The sequence below is a fragment of the Telopea speciosissima genome, chromosome 3 (genome assembly GCF_018873765.1).
Source record: "Telopea speciosissima isolate NSW1024214 ecotype Mountain lineage chromosome 3, Tspe_v1, whole genome shotgun sequence".
Taxonomy (NCBI): domain Eukaryota; kingdom Viridiplantae; phylum Streptophyta; class Magnoliopsida; order Proteales; family Proteaceae; genus Telopea; species Telopea speciosissima.
In genome coordinates this window covers 50,736,942-50,757,888 of record NC_057918.1, presented here as the reverse complement: position 1 = coordinate 50,757,888, position 20,947 = coordinate 50,736,942, and the positions used below count along the sequence as shown (strand labels likewise).

General features: G+C 40.7%; 1 protein-coding gene across 2 annotated transcripts in view; it reads left to right on the top strand.

Annotated features, from left to right (window-relative positions):
- The window catches only part of LOC122655907 (probable membrane-associated 30 kDa protein, chloroplastic), a 52,163-nt gene extending 31,530 nt beyond the window's left edge, over positions 1–20,633 (top strand). For both annotated transcript variants that reach the window (XM_043850287.1, XM_043850288.1), the window contains exons 7-11: positions 5,886–5,956; positions 6,057–6,139; positions 19,448–19,512; positions 19,735–19,809; positions 20,172–20,633. In XM_043850287.1, the coding sequence (XP_043706222.1) occupies positions 5,886–5,956; positions 6,057–6,139; positions 19,448–19,512; positions 19,735–19,809; positions 20,172–20,291 (414 nt within the window). In that variant the 3' untranslated portion in view covers positions 20,292–20,633. The remainder of the gene's footprint in view (positions 1–5,885; positions 5,957–6,056; positions 6,140–19,447; positions 19,513–19,734; positions 19,810–20,171) is intronic.
- The last annotated feature ends 314 nt before the right edge of the window (positions 20,634–20,947 follow it).

Below are 20,947 nucleotides of genomic sequence, written 5' to 3'. Positions count from 1 at the left end.
AGTGCACCCTTGTCTGATTCCCATAGAAGTTGAGAAGTGGCCTGCCGGATTGCCATTTACTAGAACAGAGAGCCTTGTAGAGGAGATACAAGCATGAATCCAATTGACAAAAGCGGGAGGGAATCCCATCTTGGTCATCACATTGATGATATAATCCCATCTAATGGAGTTAAAAGCCTTGTGAATATCAATCTTCATAAGGGCAGCAGGGGAATGACTGGATCTAGCAAAGCCTCTAACAATCTCATTGCAAAGAAGAATGTTGTCAGAGATGTTCCTGCAAGGGATGAAGGCTAACTGGTCATCGCTAACAAGCAAATCCACAACACTCTTAAGTCTGAAGGTAAGGATTTTGGGAATGAACTTATAGATCAGGTTGCAAAGAGCAATGGGACTGAAGTCTTCCTGGGCTCCCTGGAGAAATCTTTTATGGTTTAAGCATCACATCCCCCGTCACTGCTTCACCGCTTGGAGAGCGCTCTCCAACTGTCTTCCAACGCAGTCCTTCCTCCGTCATCGTCAAATTAATGCCCCTCCTTCATGCTGCTTTTGTTGGAACAATGCTGAAGACACTGAGCATCTTTTCTTCGCGTGTCCTTTCTCTTTGGCTATCTGGAAGGGAGCTCTAGCTAAATGATGGCCTTCAAGTCGAAGAATCCTTCCCTTCAGTAGAGAGTAGCTTTGGATTGACATGACTTTTGTGGGTTCCTCTATTTGGGACACTGTTGGAAAGTTAGTTTTTTGTGCTACGATCAATCACATCTGGATGAAGCGTAACCTAAGGAAATGGACCTCCAAATCGCGAACTCATCAGCAGATTTGGGATGCCATTTCCTTCGAGATCAATGCTAGGCTTTCTTCGCCCCCCCTTTTCTTGTAATGACACCCCAAGGAACAGGCTTATTGTTGTCTCCTGGGGTCTCTCCTCAACCTCCCTCCGATCCTCCTCCTCTTGAGGTTTCGGCTCTTCTCTTTTGTTCCTCTTTGCTCCCTAAGGGAGCTGCTGTATTTTTCTCTCTTTGGTAATGAATTTATTTATTCACCCAAAAAAAAAATGATATGATATGATATGATATAGGACCGCCTTGAGAAAGTAAATGCAGATGGAAGATGAGCAATACACAACCACCTCCGAGCACACCCACACCACTAAATATTTACGTGGTTCAGCTGACGCCTTCATCAACGGAGCAATGCTTCAACTAGGCTACATATATGCTCAATACACTAATTGTTTTAGTCAGCTACAACTGACAAGGAGCTACTACACCTGGTTTACCCAACATCAATTGGGAGGGCGCTACAATGCGAAGTTTTAGGTAGCTACAACTACTGGGGAGCTACAACCCCCATGTCTAGTTAATGTAGTCCTAGATTGGTAGGAGACCAACTAGGAGCTAGTAAACTAGGATCTGATATGAACTGGTGAATCGGTTAGGTCAAAAATAGGTTTTTGATGAAATTAGGCTTAGGGTTTGATGTTAGGGTTATGTCAAGTCAAGGTAGGGGAGTCTATCATTAGGGTTTTGGGGTAATAAATCATAAGTACTCCTCAAGTTTCTCATCTTTGAAAAGAGCATTCCCTTCTATATTTCTATAGTTCCAATCCTTTCCTCAATAGTCATGTCACTATGAGCTTTCCCTGGTTGATTAAGAAGGCCTTGGGGATGTGGAGGATTAGGAGAAGAAGTTTGGGGATGGGGATGATTCCAAATTTACTAGTAGTTGCAAATAGTTATTGGCAACAGTTTGTTGATGGAGTAACTTGAATGAAATTTGAATCTTTGACTGAAACTAGAAAGAAGAACTTGAAGAGAACCACCTGGGCTTCACACCGGAAGGTGTCAATTGGATCAAACACCAATCCCACCAACCTTGATCAAACACAAGACAAATCTTCAATGGAAGAGAGCAGCAAAAAGCTTTTTAATTATCAAAATTCATGTTCAATACTTGCCCCCCTTACAACCTTATATAAAAGACTCAAGACTCCTACACTAAGAAGTGTTGAATAATGTAAACCAGAATACCGTGGGGGTATTCTGGTCCTTTTACAGTTGTAATTTTATGTTTATGTACCTTCTAGTTAAGTCGGCTAAGCTAGGGGTATTTTAGACATTATGCTTTAATCTCTTTTATTATAAATACAAGGCTTGTTTGATCACATTGATCATACAAGCAATATTCTCTAATTCAGATCTGTGAAAAAAAAGGAAAGGCTTAACTCAATCCTTAACCTAATAGGTAACTTAGATTGACTAGGAAACTGAAATAGACTGAAAACAGAGTTCTAATCCAGCCCCACTAAACCCTTAGGAAAACTACTAAAATCACTTAAATTGAATCATTGATTGAACCGGTTCAATTTAAGAACAAAAACACCGAAATAAAACTATATATGGAACTAAAACAAATAATCCCGTATGTAACCCTATTACCCATACTTTAGGCCTATAAAAGTGGCCTATTATATAGAAAATCCATGGGATCAAAGGCCCAACATGTATATAACCTAACCCTAGACTTATTCCCATGAAAATAAGCCTCATTTGGTGATGTATCTGCATCACCAGTACCCAATGAACACCCAGTACAATAAAATAACTTTGCTCTACAATGCAAGCACAAGCTAGTCTAGGTATTTAGCAATACACAACCTAGGTCTAGCACATAATGAGTACTCGAATACAAATAAAACCAGCTACAGAGTGGAAACCCTTACAAACCTTGCTCTATTTTGATTCATGGTACTTTGGGAAAACTCTGAGTTGCCAACTGTTCCTTTAATAAACCACTGGAATCTTCAACTAACTCCTGGATAAGAGGAACTTGAATCTTCAAGTAGACCTTTGCTTGTGGGATCCCTTGCTCTTCTTCTTCCTCTCTTCTTTTGCAAACACCCACTTGGTTTACATAAAAGCTCAACCAACAAATCTCCTTGTGTTCAATGATGCAATGAATCACTCAAAAGTGGTTGGTGGAGTGGATTTAAGCAAGGAACCCTACTCTCACTCCCTCTCTTCTTCTCTAGGGAATTTTCTCTTTTCTTTTAGGAGTTGAAGAGATTTTTCTCTTTTCTCTTAGGAGTTCTAGTGTTTGCAACACTAAAAAAGCGACTATAAAGAGTTCTAACTCGCAGCGAAATATGGACCAGGTTGAACTGCCCGCGATTCGACCATATTCTGCGTACTGTCGGCAAAACGGCCATCCTGCTCATCTGGTGTTGGATTGACTTGATTCCGTCGCCATTGGAAAGAAGATTTGAACTCTACAACTTCCATGTTTTGAGTTTCCTTTGAGTTGGCCAGAAAGATGCCCGGAAAATCATTTTCAGAGTAACAATCCAACTCCGGTTTGCTGCTCAGATTCCGGCATCAACACAACATTCAATGGTGCCGGCAGACGATATGACAATGCCGGTAGAATGCGTTGAACTCCACTTCACACCAGACAGAGATTGCTTTATGTTGGCGTTTGTCAGAGCCTTCTTCGCGTCTGTAAGAACACAAGACTGCCATGTTGGCTTTTTTTCTGCTCTCAGCCATGACTCCCTAGCTGCCGCATCTGCCACTGCACTGCACATCACCAGGCAGTGTTGACAACAATGACAACCATAGCTCAGCAGTCTGGTCATGCTTGGAGATCTTATCAGTGACCAAAAGGGAGATGGATGACCATGATCCTGCCGACGTTACCTGGAATCAAGGTTTACTATCAATGACCCTCAAAACCTACTTCATTTCTGACACAAGACTGCCATGTTGGCTTTTTTTCTGCTTTCTTCTCTGCTGCTCTCAGCCATGACTCCCTAGCTGCCACATCTGCCACTGCACTGCACATCACCAGGCAGTGTTGACAACAATGACAACCATAGCTCAACAGTGTGGTCATGCTTGGAGATCTTATCGGTGACCAAAAGGGAGATGGATGACCATGGTCCTGCCGACGTTACCAGGAATCGAGGTTTACTATCAATGAACCCGCAAAACCTACGTCATTTCTGACAAAGTCCACAATCCATAAGTGAAGAAAATCCATGGCATTATTCTCACACTGTGGAATCAAATCGCTAATTTACCTCTCATTTATCTCTTCCATATCAGTGGAAACTGAGATCAGCAAATGCAGTGGGGATGAACTTGCAAAACAAGGGGAGGTGAGGCCAACACACCATGTTTCAGGGAGGATTTTCCTTTGTGATGGGTGCTGTTTCATGTTTTGGGGTTGAACCTATGTGCCCTTGGTTTCTGATTTCTGGCATGTTGCTGTATTGTCATCTTGTTCTTTTTTTTTTGTTGCTTCAATAAAATTTTTATTGGGGGAAGTTTTCGTACACGGCCGTGTAAGCATGCATGGTCGTGTCCCCTCTCACAAAGAGTTGGAAAAGTCAAACCCCCACCCATTAACTAATGCCTTGAAACTCCCACCCTCTCACATACATGGCTTACACAGCCGTGTATGAAAACTTTCCCCATTTTTATTTATGCAGAAAATAAGAAGTGAAGAAAACAAATCTACTAGCAAAGTGGGAAAAATAATATTAAAAAAGAAGAAGAAAATGAATACTTATAGTTAGTTTTTTGTGTGCGTAGGTCCAGTGATAACCAAGGGTATGGAGAGTGATTTGGAGGATCTGTACAAATATTCTGGTGATCTGATTATTTGTTAGATTGATGTTTCCAACAAACAAGTAACTGTATATTATTTTTTTGATATGTAGAAGTTACTGTATGAACATGGGATGGGTTATATAAAACTCCACTGAAATCAAAAAGGGAGGGGGGGGGGGGGAAGGGTTGGTCATGCAATTATGTTTCCTTTTTATTCAATTCTGTAATGTCTGGGGCCCTGTCCAGCTGTCTAGCTGCCTTAGTTAATTAGATGGTTGGCAGTTTTAAGGTAGGCTTTATTACTCAAGATTTTTAATTATGTTTAAGGGCCTGTAGTTGTTAGGTTGACCATTGACTAGGGTTTCTAAAATAAAGGGGGCGGGAGAATTAATTATATAAATAGGAGTATTCAAATACAGTTATAGATTAGAATAGGGAGGAGTATAGCAACGGTTAGGTTTTGTAATGATAATGGGTTTGTCTTTGGTGCTGTACTGCTGTATGTTGGATCTCTAGCCAACAAGTTGGACGGTAAAACCTTGGAGACCTGTTCAATGTGAACAGCTCAACTGTTTCTCTCTCCCTCCCCCTTCCTTGTTTCTCATTTCAAGTCAACAGATCAGATAATTCCTTTCTCAATTGTGTATTTCCGTTTCAGTATCCTAGAGATCGATCTGATACTTCTTTAGGTTCAGGTCTTGAAACTGGAATTCAGATTTACACCTATCTCTTGGTGCAATGGTTAAGGTGCACTATTTGAACTTGTTGGTTGCGGGTTTGAACCTTGGAAACAGCCTCTCCTGCGAAGCAGGGGGTAAGGCTGCGTATACTTGCCCCTCCCAGACCCTGCAGTAGCGGGAGCCTTGTGCACTGGGTTGCTCTTTTTTTAACTTATCTCTTGCATTTGGTTTTTCTGGTTTCTCTGCAAACTTATTTATTGGGTTCATTATCAGCTGGTTCATTAATCTCTGCCTGCATCAGAGAGGAAAAGTTCTTTTGACTGAAATTGTAATTCTGACAGACAGAGTTGATTTTCAAGAGGATAGGAGGGGGCCTTTTTGATAACATCAATAAACTTCCACTCCATAAGCTTTCTCAGATTGAAGAATAACAGTTAATTAAGCTGAAATTGATGGTTCAAAACCAGTTAACTTGGCATATTGTGGGATTTTACACAAGTAGACATTGTTTCAACTTCGTGTGTGAGTGTAAGGCTACATACTGATATATCATTGTTAATCCAGTTGTGTATAACTGAAGTATGGTTTTGTGTAGCTTCTAGAGAGCAAGATACAGGAGGCGAAGTCCAAAAAGGATACTCTCAAAGCACGGGCACAGTCTGCGAAGTTTGTCCAGACCTCCATTTTCATCACTTATTTTCCTTTTGGTTATTTTCTTTGTACGTAATGCTAAATGAATCAATGGATTCTGTTATATTGCTTTTAGGACTGCAAGCAAAGTGAGCGAGATGTTGGGGAATGTCAACACAAGCAGTGCTCTTTCAGCTTTTGAAAAAATGGAGGAAAAAGGTAAAGGCTCCTAATGTTGTTTGTCTAGACATATCTTACAACATTTGGTTGCCAGCAATCAGTCCTTGGAAAGGTAATTATACCACCAATCTGGACTGTTCAATTGGTGAGATGCACCTCTTGGTTGAGCCATTGTCCCAAATTGTGCAATATTTAATGCTACTCATCGCACTAGTATGCTATTCCACACTCACTGGAATATTCTGATAGTTTAGTGATTTCACTTTGACTATTGGATTCTTCCTAGCAGTCTCTCACTTGATTGAATTGATGTAATTATTCATTTGATAGAAATATGTTTAATAGGCTTGGAAGCCCAAACCTAGGAAAAAATGCAGCTCAGTTTCCAAGGCTGTGGGCCTAGAAGATAGGCCCGTATGAGTGTCTAAACGGGTAGATGAGGCTAAAAATAAGATGTCGTAGTTAATATAATAGGTTGGGCTTTTATTTTTGTGTTTTCTGTTGTATTGGGCCTGTTCAAAAAGCCCATAATTTAGGGTCCTAACTGTTACATTGGAATTAGCTTAGAAAGAGTTCTTATTAAAGTCAGTACGGTCCTCACTAGGGTTAAGTCTTTGTTTTTTTTTACCCAAAAAAAATTCTTTGTTTTTAGAGTCTATTAATGTATATAAAATGTACTAATCAATTTATGTTTTGAAAGTAATAAAAATGATGTTCTGATTTTAAGTTTGGTAGCTCAGTTAAATGAGTTTAGTGATGGGGAATTATCATCGAATTCAGCAAGGGTTTGGAACAGCTTGATTGACAGCTTGCTTCTCTCTCAGTCCAGGTTGTCTCTTTTTCTACTTCATCTTCTTTTCTTCTCTCTCTTCCTATGCTGATTCTTCCATCTCCTATCTCTTTGTTTCTATTATCTGGTCTGTTTTATCATTTCTTACCACAAGAGAGCGGACCTTGGTGCAACGGTAAGGTTGCTCCATTGCGACCCAGTGGTCGTGGGTTTGAGTCGGGATACAGCCTTTCCGCGAAGCGGGGATTAGACTGCGTACATTATGACCCTTCCCAGACCCTGCAGTTGCGGGAGCCTCGTGCATTGGGTTCATCCCCTTGTTTCCTTTTTTTATCATTTCTTACCACACCTGTGTGGTACTCTTTTTTCTGGGTAATTTTTGGACCATCAAATTTGGCTATACATAATACTTTCAGATTGATCTGGTATTTTGCATATATGCTGCTGCTCTTGTTTTCTACTGACCCTGAGTAATAATTTCTAGTTTGTGTCCAAATCAGTAGAGGCACAGCCCTGCCCTGTTTTAGGTTTCGATATGTCAGTACCTGTGTTTTCCAACTTTTCTTCTTCGATTTCGGTGAGATTTTGCACGTTAATAGGGACTGATACTAGTGGTTCTCAACCCAAATTTCAGCCCCAACCAATTTTTTCGTTTTTGGAGTTAATCAGTTTTCTCCAATTTTCCCTTAAGTCTGCCCTCTTTGAGATTATCGAGTTCTATGATCTTCATTCTCTGATTTCTGGTCCGGAATGTAATGTTTGATGTAATAATTCAGTTCTCTTTTTCTGTTCCTCTGTTTAAAGATCAAATAGCATAAAATCTTCACGGGACCTTAGGGGTGTCATAACCTGCTTTCAGTTTCCCATTTCAAGTAAGAATAGTGCACTAGATTCCACAAGTGATGGGGGTAAATGTGTAATTTAATAACCCATTTAAAATTTATTTGAAATTCATGCCAAACGAAGACCCATGATTAGGTTAGTGAAAATAGTAATCTTTGTTCCGTCATTGTGTATACATACACCCATGGTTCTAAATCTCGGTTGAAACATGCAGTTTCGACCGAGATATCTCGGTTTCGCAAGAAACCGAGACGAGATGGATTTGGATTTTATAAAATCCCATGTTTTGACAGGTTTCAACCTGTTTCGACTGAGATATTGGTAATTTCGCAAGTTTTGACACTTACTGCCATCGAAACTTGAGGAAACCTAGCTCAAAATTAGGACAGACCCTTGTTTATGCCAAAAGCCAGGACAGGCATTTCTTTATGCCTAATATCATTTAAGTAAATGTTTTTATATTCATTTACTTGAGACATTATTCATAAATAAGCAAATACCCCCTTATTTGAATCCCATAAAAATTGTTAAAATAAAATTCGAAAAGGATAAAAAGTCAACCCCCCCAGTTCAAGAACAAAAACTGGATTTTTGGCAATAGGTGCAATTTTCAACTTTTAAATGCTGGGGGTTTTCTCAAATCTATAAATTCCATAAATCTTAATATGGTAAAACATTGCTAAAAACCAAAAGTATAGTGAAATATTCATTTGTTTTGATGTCTAATTTTTTTTTTCCTCTCCCATTTAGAGCGATTTGGACAGCATTCGCGGACACCAAATTAAGTTTGACCGAAACATAACTTTGAGAGAGTCGTTTAAGGTAGTATGGTCATATTCAACGGAGGCGTAGGGACGCCCCAGTAAGGAGGAGTGATATGATTCCGGTTAAAGGAGCTAAAAAAGCTAGGGGCAGACCTAAAATGACCATAAGAGAAGTGGTAAGGAAGGACATGCATAATTTAGGTCTTGTACCAAGTATGACATCGGATAGAGCCCATTAGAGGGCAAGGATCCATGTCGTAGACCCCATTTAGCTGAGAATCTCCTGATGTGCTGGGCTATGCCTCTTTCCTCTTACTATCTTCTATATTTTCATCTTTCATCTTTCTATTTATTTCCCATCTTCCATTTGTCTTTTTTCCTTTTCATTTCTCACCTCTTTCCCCATCCCTCTTTTCCCATATTTTCTTTCCCTTTTTGTTTAGAACTTTGTTTTCCCTACTTTGTTTTGTTTGGATCCATGTAGACGACCCCATTAAATTGAGATAAGGCTGAGTTTGTTGTTGTTGTATATTTGGCATAAATAAGCGTTGCCCCTAACAACTATAATTCTTAGTCCACTGTACAATATCATTCAGTGTACACTAGTAAACTTGGGTCAAAAACCACAATTACCATTTTGAGTGTTTTTTTTTTTTGGGGGTGAAAGTAGTTCATATATTGTGTTTAGAATGTAAAAAATAGGCTTTATAGAAAAAATCAGATAAAAAAACCATTTATGGTCCTCGAAATCACCAACTGGAGTTGGCTTGGAAAAAATCCCTGGTTTCGACCAGTTTCGACCATATCAGTGTCGAAACCGAGATTTAGAACTTTGTCTACACCATCTCCTTCTCTCATATTCGCGGCTGTGGTGGTAGTAGTGGTATTGCAGAGCTAACCTCGAACGGGTGAATGCCAATGGGAGATCAGCTTGTGACAGGATTGCAGGTTTTGGGATGGAACCAAATTAAAAGAAAACAGATAATTCGATCGCAGACCTTTCTGAAGATGATGTAGCAGTATAGATCAAACACAACAGCTTCTCAAAGTGATGTAGACAATGAAGCTCACACACAACAGCACTTCTCAAGATGATCAAATGATTTTTTGCTTGCACACTTGCTGTTCTTGTATATTGTATTGATACATAACATCAAGTGACTCCACCTATTTTGCTTGTTCTGGTTGCCTTGCCTTCCTGTTGATAATGTATTCTTGTGCACTAACCTTCTCCATCTCAGTAAAACTTCTGGCTGGTTATTGGAGTAGTATTAATAAAAATAACTTTATTACATCTATCCTAAAAAGAAATTACATTCTAATACTTGCCATTATGTTTGAGGAATAAATTAACAACTGGATAGGAACAATGTGGGTTTTATTTCAGGTTGTGATTTTAATTGAGGATTCGATAATATGACAACACTTGAAACACTAAAATGCACTGCATTAAATATAAGAAACAAGCAGTCTCTCTCTACATATGCAATGGGATGGGGTCCCACTTTAGATGTCCTAGGCAGAAACGATTAAGAGGGGAGCTTCTAAGTGATCCAAGTTCTGGAATTATTGTGTTCACTTCCCCCCCCACCCCCTAAAAAAAAAAAAAAACAAAGAAACTGGGGATATTGACCGATCTGGACTCTATTATTTCTTGAAGATTAAGCAATACAATCGCAATTACTTATGATAGTGTTAACAAAACAATTGTAATGAATGGCTTGAATGATCAATACGATCAAGCAAGCTCTTATATTCATAAGAAAAATATTACAACCTAAAGGACAGAATTGTCCTTACTCTAGGCAGTACATAAAAATATAAAAGACCCAAAAAGTCCAGAATACCGGGTATTCTGGTATAAGCACTCCCCCTCAAGTTGGAGCATAAATGTCAAACATGCCCAACTTGACTAAAGCATGATGAAACAACTTTCCAGGCAGCCCCTTGGTGAAAATATTAGCAAGTTGATCAGCAGACTTCACAAAGGGAACACAAATCAGTCCTTCTTCCAATTCTTCCTTGATGAAATGCCTATCCACCTCATCATGTTTGGTACAATCATGCTGTACTGGATTATGTGCAATGCTGATTGTAGCCTTGTTGTCATAGTACAACATCATAGGGAGACGAATGGGAACACTAAGGTCTTGTAATAAACCCTTCAGCCATAGTAGTTCATGTTGAGGTATGTTACCCGATATTATAAGGGTATTTTTGGTATTTTATTTATGCTTTATTTATGTACTTTTGAACAAGGGTAGAATTGTAATTTGGGCTGTGGTACTATTCACATGAACAGTGTCGTGAACAGTGTTTCCCTTTGTAATCTCTTCTATTATTATTATTATAAATAGTGAGCTTGACTGATCTCATTGATCATTCAAGCCATTCACGAAATTCCTGTTTTGTTAACATGGCATCAGAGCCAAATACACTCTGATCTAGGTTTTCAAAACCCACCTCCCTCCCTTCGATTTTTTTCTCGTTCCCTCCATCGAGCTTCTTCTCTTCTTCTTTCTTCCTTTCTTTTAGTTCTTCTCCCATTAGGGCAGCACTACTGAGGTGATCGTAATGATCTAGCTGCTGCCCCAACATACCTCCTTTTTTATGCCTCTTTTTTGGATCGCGTGAAGCTGAAGAACTGTTTGCGATTCGAAGATTCCTATTTTTTTTGGAGATCAGGCCTCTACATCTGTTTCGGCTGCATCTTCTATTGTGGGATCTTTATTTGATATTGTTCTTAGCCCCTATTCACTTCATCAGATTGGTTGAAGACCCTAGGCCCTTATCGATCTCTCTTCTCAGGGTTTTTTTCAAAACCCTGACATTAATCGATCTTGGGGTTGGGCTGTTGGTTCCTGTTGCATCTGATTGGCACCCTTGCTGCCTTCATTCGACATCATTCCCAGCCTACATAGCTGAGATTTTTTGCTCTAATACAACCCTCTTCTATTGGGGGTCGATTCCAGAATTTTTTTTGGATATTTTTTGGCTGTTTGCTGCTTCATTGAAGATTGGTTACCTGCTGCAATGACTGGTTTAGATTCTTCTTCGGCCTCTTCTGACATTGATGGCCAGCCCCGGACTGCTTTTCTTCCCCTTGCTGCCCCAATCAAACTTGATGGCTCTAACTACCTGAAGTGGTCTCGGTCTACCTATTTGACAGTAGCTGGCCGTGGCCTCACTGGCCATTTTCTTGGGACAACAACTAAACCAGTGGAAGAGGGTTCTCAGCTCAACAAGTGGTTATCTAATGATGCGATGGTGATGTCCTACTTGATCCATTCTATGCAAGGGGATATCTCTTACAATTTTCTTCTACTGGACACAACCCATACTATCTGGAATGGTGCCAAAGAGACTTATGGTCGCACGAGGAATGATGCACAGGTCTATGAGATTAGAAAGAAGGCTAATGCCACTACCTAACAGGAGCACTGTCTCCAAATACTATGCTGCCCTCAAGAACATGTGGCAGCAATTGGATCATTACTTCGACTATCAGCCCTCTCAAGCTTCGATCCGCTTGCCTATCGCAAACACGTTGACAAAATACGTGTCTATGATTTTTTGGCTGGACTAAATCTGGAGTTTGATCCTATTCGGGTGCAAGTACTTGGGCAGTCCCCTTTTCCATCCCTAGAGCAGGCCTTTGCCTTGGTTCATAATGAGGAATCTCGTCGGGCTGCTATGCTGCATTCCTCTCTGTTGATCGATCGCCTTGCAAGTTGCTTCCAGATACTCCTTCTCTTACCACTACGATGGTGGTATCTGCTGTCCCTAAAGGTCCTGTCAAGTGTGAACACAACATGGGCTCTATCATACTAAGGCTCAATCTTGGAAGCTTCATGTTAAGCCTGCTGATTTTGAGGAAAAGAAAGCCCGTGGGAAGTTTAAGCCCAAGGCTCATATGGCTGATTCTCCTACTACTGCTGCTCTGCCCTTCATCGACATTGGGCTTACTCGGGATGAGCTCCTAGCTTTCCGTCGCATGCTATAGGCCTCTTCCGGCTGCTTCCACTACGGCATCTGCACCTGCTGCCCCTCCTGGTTCTAATTTTGCCTCGTATTCCGGTCGATAGTCTATGTGCATCGGCTGTATCCAGTCCTTAGATTATAGATTCCGGTGCCACTGACCACATGACTGACTCCTCCCATGTATTTCATCTCTATTCTCCATCTTCTGGCAAAGACAGTGTTCGAGTAGCTAATGGTTCCCTTTCTCCTATTAATGGGAAGGGTTCCATACGTTGCTCACCTACCCTTTCATTAAAATCTGTTTTGCATGTTCCGTCTTTTTCTACCAACCTTCTTTCTATTAGTAGTCTAACTAGAGATCTGAACTGTAAACTGACTTTTTTCCCTTCTCATTGTGTCATATAGGATCTGGAGACGGGGCGCACGATTGGGGGTGGTAAGATGCAGGGTGGTCTTTACTTACTTGACCTGGGTCAGCCTTCTACTTTGCATTCAGCTTCCTCTACAGCTCATCATTTACAGTCCATCTCGTCCCCTGACCTTCATCTCTGGCACTGTCGACTTGGTCATCCATCCCTTAGTACTTTGTCTCTTTTGTTTCCGCGCTTGATTAAGCATTGTAATAGGAATGAGTTTTTTTGTGAGGCTTGTGTTTTGGCCAAGCAGACTCATTCCAGTTATTCTTCATTAAATAAAAGAAGTGTCTCCTTTTGCTTTGGTTCATTCTGATGTGTGGGGCCCTGCCCGTTGTACTTCCCTTTCTGGTCATCGATGGTTTGTCTCGTTTATTGATTGTTATACTCATGCCACTTGGGTGTACATGATGAGCCATAAAAGTGAGGTCTTCCGCTGTTTTCAGTTATTTCATCGTATGGTTCAGACCCAATTCAATGCCACCTTGCGCATTTTACGCAGTGATAATGGTAGAGAGTACATGGAGGGTCAGTTCCAACTTTATTTGGCTGCACATGGTATTGTCCATCAGACTAGCTGTGTTGACACACCTGCCTGAATGGGGTTCTTGAAAGGAAAAATAGACATCTCCTTGAGGTAGCCGGACCATTATGTTTGCACGGCGGGTTCCTTCTCACTCTGGGTGATGCCATTCTTACCGCTTATCTCATCAACCGTGTGCCTACCCGTGTCCTTGATGGTCGTTCCCCCGCTGATCTCCTCCAAGGTTCCTCCTCCTTTGTGGTTCCCCCAACGTTTTTGGTTGTGTTTGCTATATCTGCAATCATCATCCTCATGGGAAATTTGATCCACGGAGCATTCGGTGTATTTTTCTGGGCTATTCTGCAACCCTGAAAGGATACAAGTGTTACCCTCCACCTTCTCGTCGTACTTTTGTCTCCATGGATATTGTCTTTATGAGTCCTTGTCATATTATTCCCAGACACCTCTTCAGGGGGAGCAGGATCCGGGTTTTGAAGATGTGTCTGCTATTCTTCTGGCTTCTATTCAGGGGGAGCCCTCTGAACTTCAACTCCTACAGTGGCTCCTATTCAGGGGGAGCGTAAACCAGTTAGTCAAATCCCTGTTGATAAGGTATATACCCGGGAGCGCACATGACAAGTTGAGATCACCACCACCACCATACCACCTCCACAATCGTCTGCACTTGATCCAGATCCAGACCCTGCTACATCATCCGGTAAGGATCCTTCCCTTGACTTACCTATCGCTGTTCGTAAAGGCGTTAGGTCATGCACCCAACACCCCATCTCCAATGTTGTTTCCTATGATGCTTTATCTCCTTCCTATCGTGCATTTGTTTCTTTTCTTTTCTCTGTTTCTATTCCTCAGAAATGGCAGGGGGCGATTGCAGATCCAAAGTGGAAAGCAGCCATGATGGAAGAAATGACGGCCTTACTTAAAAATGAGACATGGGAGCTAGTTGTTCTTCCTTCGGGTAAGAAACCAGTCGGGTGCTAATGGGTATTTATTGTCAAGCAGAAGCCAGATGGAACAGTGGATAGATATAAAGCCATGCTTGTGGCCAGAGGCTTCACTTAGACCTATGTGATTGACTACCAGGAGACATTTGCCCTTGTTGCGAAGTTGAACACTGTTCGGGTCTTACTGTCTTGTGCTGTCAACTTTGGCTGGGACCTACAACAGTTGGATGTAAAAAATGCATTTCTTCATGGGGAGTTGGAAGAGGAGGTTTATATGGATGTTCCTTCGGGTTTTTCCTCTGACAAGACCTACGGGAAAGTTTGTAGGCTCAAAAGGGCACTCTATGGTTGAAGCAATCTCCATGGGCATGGTTTGGTAGGTTTCATAAAGCCATGGTCTTCTGTGGATACAAACAGAGTAATGCTGATCACACTCTGTTCATCAAGCGAAAGGGAGAAAAGGTCACTCTTCTCATAGTTTATGTTGATGACATAGTTATGACTGGTAATGATACAGATGAAGTTTTTCACCTGAAGGCTTTCTTGGGACGGGAATTTGACATAAAAGATCTAGGACAGCTAAGATATTTTCTTGGGATTGAAGTTGCCCGTTCTCTAAAAGGCATCTTTCTCTCCTAGAGAAAGTATGTTCTAGATTTACTATCAGAGACTGGTTTGCTTGGTTGTCATCCTTGTGACACTCCCTTGGAAGCTACTACCCGTCTGCTAGAGAAGGATGGTGAACCTGTTGATAAGGGTAGATATCAACGATTGGTGGGCAAGCTGATTTATCTCTCCCACACCAGACCAGATATTGCCATTGCTGTGAGTCTTGTGAACCAGTTCATGCATGATCCTTATTCCACTCACATGGCTGCTGTTCTTCGTATCCTCCATTACTTGAAGTCAGCTCCAGGAAAGGGGATCCTTTTGTCTCCTCATGACCATCTTCGCATTGAGGCTTACATAGATGTTGACTGGGGTGGTAACCCTGACAGGAAATCTACCTCCGGCTATTGTACTTTTGTTGTTGGAAATCTGGTCACATGGCGGAGTAAAAAGCAAAATGTTGTGGCAAGATCTAGTGCTGAAGCTGAATTCCGTGCTATGGCCCAGGGCATATGTGAGTTACTGTGGCTTCAGAGTTTACTCCTTGATATCCATGGTTTTGTTCATCTTCCAATGGTGTTGTACTGTGACAACAAAGCAGCAATTAGCATTGCCCACAATCCAGTGCAGCATGACCGTACCAAACATGTGGAGATTGATAGACACTTCATCAAGGAGAAGTTAGAGAGTGGGTAGATTTGTATCCCTTTTGTGAAGTCTGGAGATCAATTGGCTGATGTCTTCACCAAAGGGTTGAGTGGGAAGTTGTTTTATCCTAGTCTAGTCAAGTTGGGCATGTGTAATATCTATGCCCCAACTTGAGGGGGAGTGTTGAGATGTGTTACCTGATATTATAAGGGTATTTTTGGTATTTTATTTATGCTTTATTTATTTACTTTTGAACAAGGGTAGAATTGCAATTTGGGCTGTGATACTGTTCACGTGAACAGTGTTTTCCTTTGTAATCTCTTCTATTATTATTATTATTATAAGTAGAGAGCTTGATTGATCTCATTGATCATTTAAGCCATTCACGAAATTCTTATTTTGTTAACAGTTCACAAATACCTTGTGCCATAGCACGAAACTCCGCTTCAGTACTAGAACGAGCCACCACATTCTGCTTCTTGCTACGCCAAGTTACAGGATTGCCACTTACAAAAATACAATATCCAAAGATAGACTTGCGGTCAAGAGAACCAGCCCAATCAGCATCAGTATAGGCTTCTATCTGTAGGTGATTATGAGGAGACAAGAGAATACCTTTCCCTGGAGCTGACTTCAAGTAGTGAAAAATACGAAGAACAACCTCCATATGGGAAGAGTAGGGATCATGCATAAACTGACTCAATAGTACTCACTGCTATAGCAATGTTTGGACGTGTGTGTGAGAGATAAATCAACTTCCCTACGAATCTTTGGTACCGGCCTTTATCCATAGGTTCACCTTCCTTTTCTTTGAGACGAACATTAACATCCATAGGAGTATCTGAAGGGTGACATCCTAACAAACCAGTATGTTAACAAATCTAGGATATACTTCCTTTGAAAGAGAGAGATGCCTTTAGAAGACCTAATAACTTCAATCCCAAGAAAGTATCTTAACTTTCCTAGATCCTTAATCTCAAACTCATGTCCAAGAAACTTCTTCAGACGGCTGATTTCATCACCATCATTGCCGATTACCACAATATCATTTACGTAGACCATAAAGACCGTGATCTTTTCACCAACTCTTTTAATAAAAAGAGTGTGATCAGCATTACTCTGTTTGTAGCCTACAGAAACCATAGCCTTGTGAAACCTGCCAAACCATGCTCGAGATGACTGTTTTAGCCCATAAAGTGCACACTTCAATCTACACACTTTGCCTTGGGTTTTATCACAAGAGAACCTTGGTGGAATATCCATATATACCTCCTCATCAAGTTCTCCATTGAGAAAAACATTCTTCACATCCAACTGTTGTAAATCCCATCCAAGATTCACTGCACAAGATAATAAAACTCGGACAATATTCAGCTTTGCAACAAGGGCAAAAGTCTTCTGGTAATCAATACCATATGTCTGAGTGAACCCTTTTGCCACGAGTCGTGCCTTATATCTATCCACATTGCCATCCACCTTCTGTTTCACTACAAACACCCACTTACATTCAACATGTCTTTTCCCTGGTGGAAGAACCACAAGCTCCCAGGCTTCCATTTCTTCCATCATTGCTACCTTCCACTTTCCATCTGATAGAGCTTCCTGCCAATTTTGAGGAATGCGAATAGAACAAAGAGAAGAAACAAATGCACGAAAAGATGGGGAAAGGGAGTCATAGGAAACACATGGGATATAGGGTGTTGAGTATAAGCCTTAACACCTTTGCGAACAACAATAGGTACTAGGTAGCTCAAGAGAAGAAGTCTTACTAGGTGGAGAAGTAGGTTCTGGATCCGGGTTTGGCAACTGGATGGGTACTGGTGTTGTAGTTGATTGAAGCTGCTTATGTCTAGTTCAGTTCTTCGTATAGACCTTCAAATTTGAATCATCAATCCTCTGCTGAAATTCACCAATGGTTTGGAGTTAGCTCCCCCTGAGCAGGAATTTCATTATTATCATTATTTGTAGTCTCCTCTATATAGGAACATCTCCCCCTAAAGTAGAGGGAGGACTAGGAACAGACTCATCAAGCACATACGGGAGAGGGGGGTCTATGGTCAGCACATCTTCACTAAAACTCTTCCCCTTAAGAAGTGGAGATGAATAATAGGAATGAATCATGAAAAACAACATCCATACTTACCATAGTACGGCGGGTAGGAGGATGGTAACACTTGTACCGCTTTTGGGTGGCAGAGTAACCTAAGAAAATGCAGCGGAGACCATGGGATTCAAGCTTACTAGGGGATCTAGTGTCCCTAGCATAGCAAACACAGTCAAACACCTTAGGTGGAACTACAAAAGAAGAGGAGCCATGTAACAGTTCAGTCGGGGATTTGGACTCAAGGAACCGAGTAGGCAGCCTATTAATCAAATAGGCTGTAGTGAGGATAGCATCCCCCCAATAAGAAGAGGTAACATTCCGGGCAAACATAAGGGCACGAGCCACCTCCAAGAGATGACGATTTTTCCTTTCAGCCACACCATTTTGGGCTAGAGTATCAACACAGCTGGTCTGATGTAAAATCCCATGGGCAGCAAGATATTTTTGGAATTGATCTTCTATATATTGTCCCATTGTCACTTCTCAAAATTTTTAGTGACATTAAATTGGGTCTAAACCATCTTATGAGAATGCTGAAAATAGGAATAAACCTCACTTTTGGTGTGCATCAGGTAGACCCTAGTGGTTCTAGAGTAACAGTCTATAAATGTGACAAACCAACGATGACTAGAAATAGAAACTTTTCGACTAGGACCCTACACATCAGTATGAACCAAATGAAAGAGGGAAGAACATCTTTTATTAGAAATAGGATAATTTGAACGTGTCTGTTTGGCCAAGACACAAGCCTCGCAAAAAAATTCTTCCTTATTACAGGTTTTAACCAATGTTGGAAATAAATGAGATAAAGTTCCTAAGGGGGGGGTGTCCTAATCTAAAATGCCATTGGTGCAATTCAGAGGAGAAGGAGGAAGGCTGACACAATTGAGAAGGTAATGCTAGAGGAGGAAGATGACCATCATCAAGCAGGTACAATCCATCGTGCACTTTACTACATCCAATCGCTCGCCCCATTTCCAGTTCCTGAAAGACACAATGAGTGGGAAAAAATGTTACTTTGCAATTTAGATCTTTAGTAAGACTACTAATGGAAAGAAGATTAGTAGTAAAATTGGGAATGTGTAATACTAAAGACAAAATAATGGAGGAGCAACAAATAGAACCCTTTCTTGAAACGGATGAGAGGGAGCCATCAGCCACCCGGACTTTATCCTTGCCAGAAGTGGGAAAATATTTATGGAAGAGACTAGAGGAACTTGTCATGTGATCAGTGGCACCGGAGTCTATGATCCATGGAGTGGAGACAACCAATGCACAATGACCAGCAAATGAAATATCTGAATTTGCAAAGTGGGAACCTGATGGAGTAAAAGAACTGGTAGGAATAGATGTAGTTGAGGCAGCGGAAGTTTGTAACATGCCTGAAAGCCGGTAGTTCTTCCTGGGAGAGACCATGTTCAACAGTGGGGGCTGTCTCTGATGCCATGTTAACAAAACCATTGTAATGAATGGCTTGAATGATCAATACGATCAAGCAAGCTCTTATATTTATGTGAAAAATATTACAACCTAAAGGACAGAATTGCCCCTACTCTAGCCGACTCTACTAAGAGAGTCGGTAGTACTTAAAAATATAAAAGTAAGACCCAAAAAGTTCAGAATGCCCCCACGGTATTCTGGTATACATTATTCAACAGATATTAACTGACAGGTAGGGGTAGCGGCTGATAAACATTTTGTCTCCTGCAGTGTTGGCCATGGAGTCCCAAGCAGAAGCACTTGGTCAACTAACTACTGATGATCTTGAAGGGAAGGTAATTTTGTCTTTCTATTTCATATATATATATTTTTTTCCCATTTTTTGTCAGAGTATCAGTTCATGTTTCAAGTCTTGCAAATATAGTAAGATGTTAGAGAACTCTTAAGTTGTTCAGATAACTGACAGTTTTTAATAGATGCTTTCTGGAGATCTTGAAGGGTTTGGAATGAACAGATGAAAATAACATTGTTATCTTATTCTGATGTGCTTTTTACAGTTCGCCTTGTTGGAGAGTTCGTCTGTTGACGACGATCTTGCAAGCTTGAAGAAAGAGCTGTCAGGAAGCTCGAAGGTTTGTTCTCTTGCTCTTCTCAGGTTGTGAAAGTTGAAAAGCTATGTGCTTGAAGTCTCTACAATAGCTCATTTGGACATGATCTTGATAATGACTCTGTATCATAATGCCAGTTGACTGAAAAATGGCTATTAGTGACTGTTCCCATTATAGTGGCCATTGTACTGTTGTTTTTTGTTGCTCATGATGTTCTTTTCTCTTATGAAATTTGAATCACTGTATGAACCACTGTTTGTTAGTTATGTATGATTAAGACAGCAAAAGAATCTATAATAACAGTGGGTAAAGAATTAGATTTGTGAATATTCCATGTCTTAAATTGGTAACGAGATTTTTTTTTCTTTTCTAATTTTTTTTAATAGAAAGGAGAGCTTCCACCTGGCAGAACAACTGTTAGCAGCTCTACTACAGCGTTTCCATTTCGAGACGTGGAGATTGAGAAGGAGCTCAATGAACTGAGGAAAAAGGCCAAGGATTTCTAGGTTAAGCCCAGTTTCTGTTTGAGAAGCTCAAGATGATTTCGAATTGAATGTTATGTAACTTGGAAATTGTTTTGTTGCTCCAGAAAATGCTGCACAGTTGAATTGGGGATATCATTTAGAATTTGATATCTGTAGATGTGTAACCTCATCAATACATGAGGAAGAAGCAGAGTGAATTAGGTTGATGTATAAAATCCTGCTCCACAGTGATCCATATTATCTGCAATTGCCTTTTTTTGTTTTTGGGTTAAATTTCTTCAAAACAGTTCATTTATGTACATGTATGGTTTTTATCTAATGAATTACTATGATTTCAAAGATGTGTCATTTGTGTCTGCAGCAGCTTTGTAATATTGCCAATTTACCAGTGTCTTAATTGATTATATGCTTTTGTTTGCTGCACGGTCCGCATTGGGAGGCTTCTTGTACGGTCACTAATACATGGCAGATCAAGAAACATCCTAATTTTGCAAGGTAGTGCTGAGGCTTACCTGCCATTCATGTTAAAAATCAGGCTTAACAGAGTTTGCCACAGGGAGAAATGAAGCTTTGAAAATTCAAACTTCTGAAAAATGATTGAACCTGTTAAGGAGTAACAAGAGCCCGATGCAGAGAACATGTTTTCTTTGTTCAAGTTTTAGATTAAAAATATCATG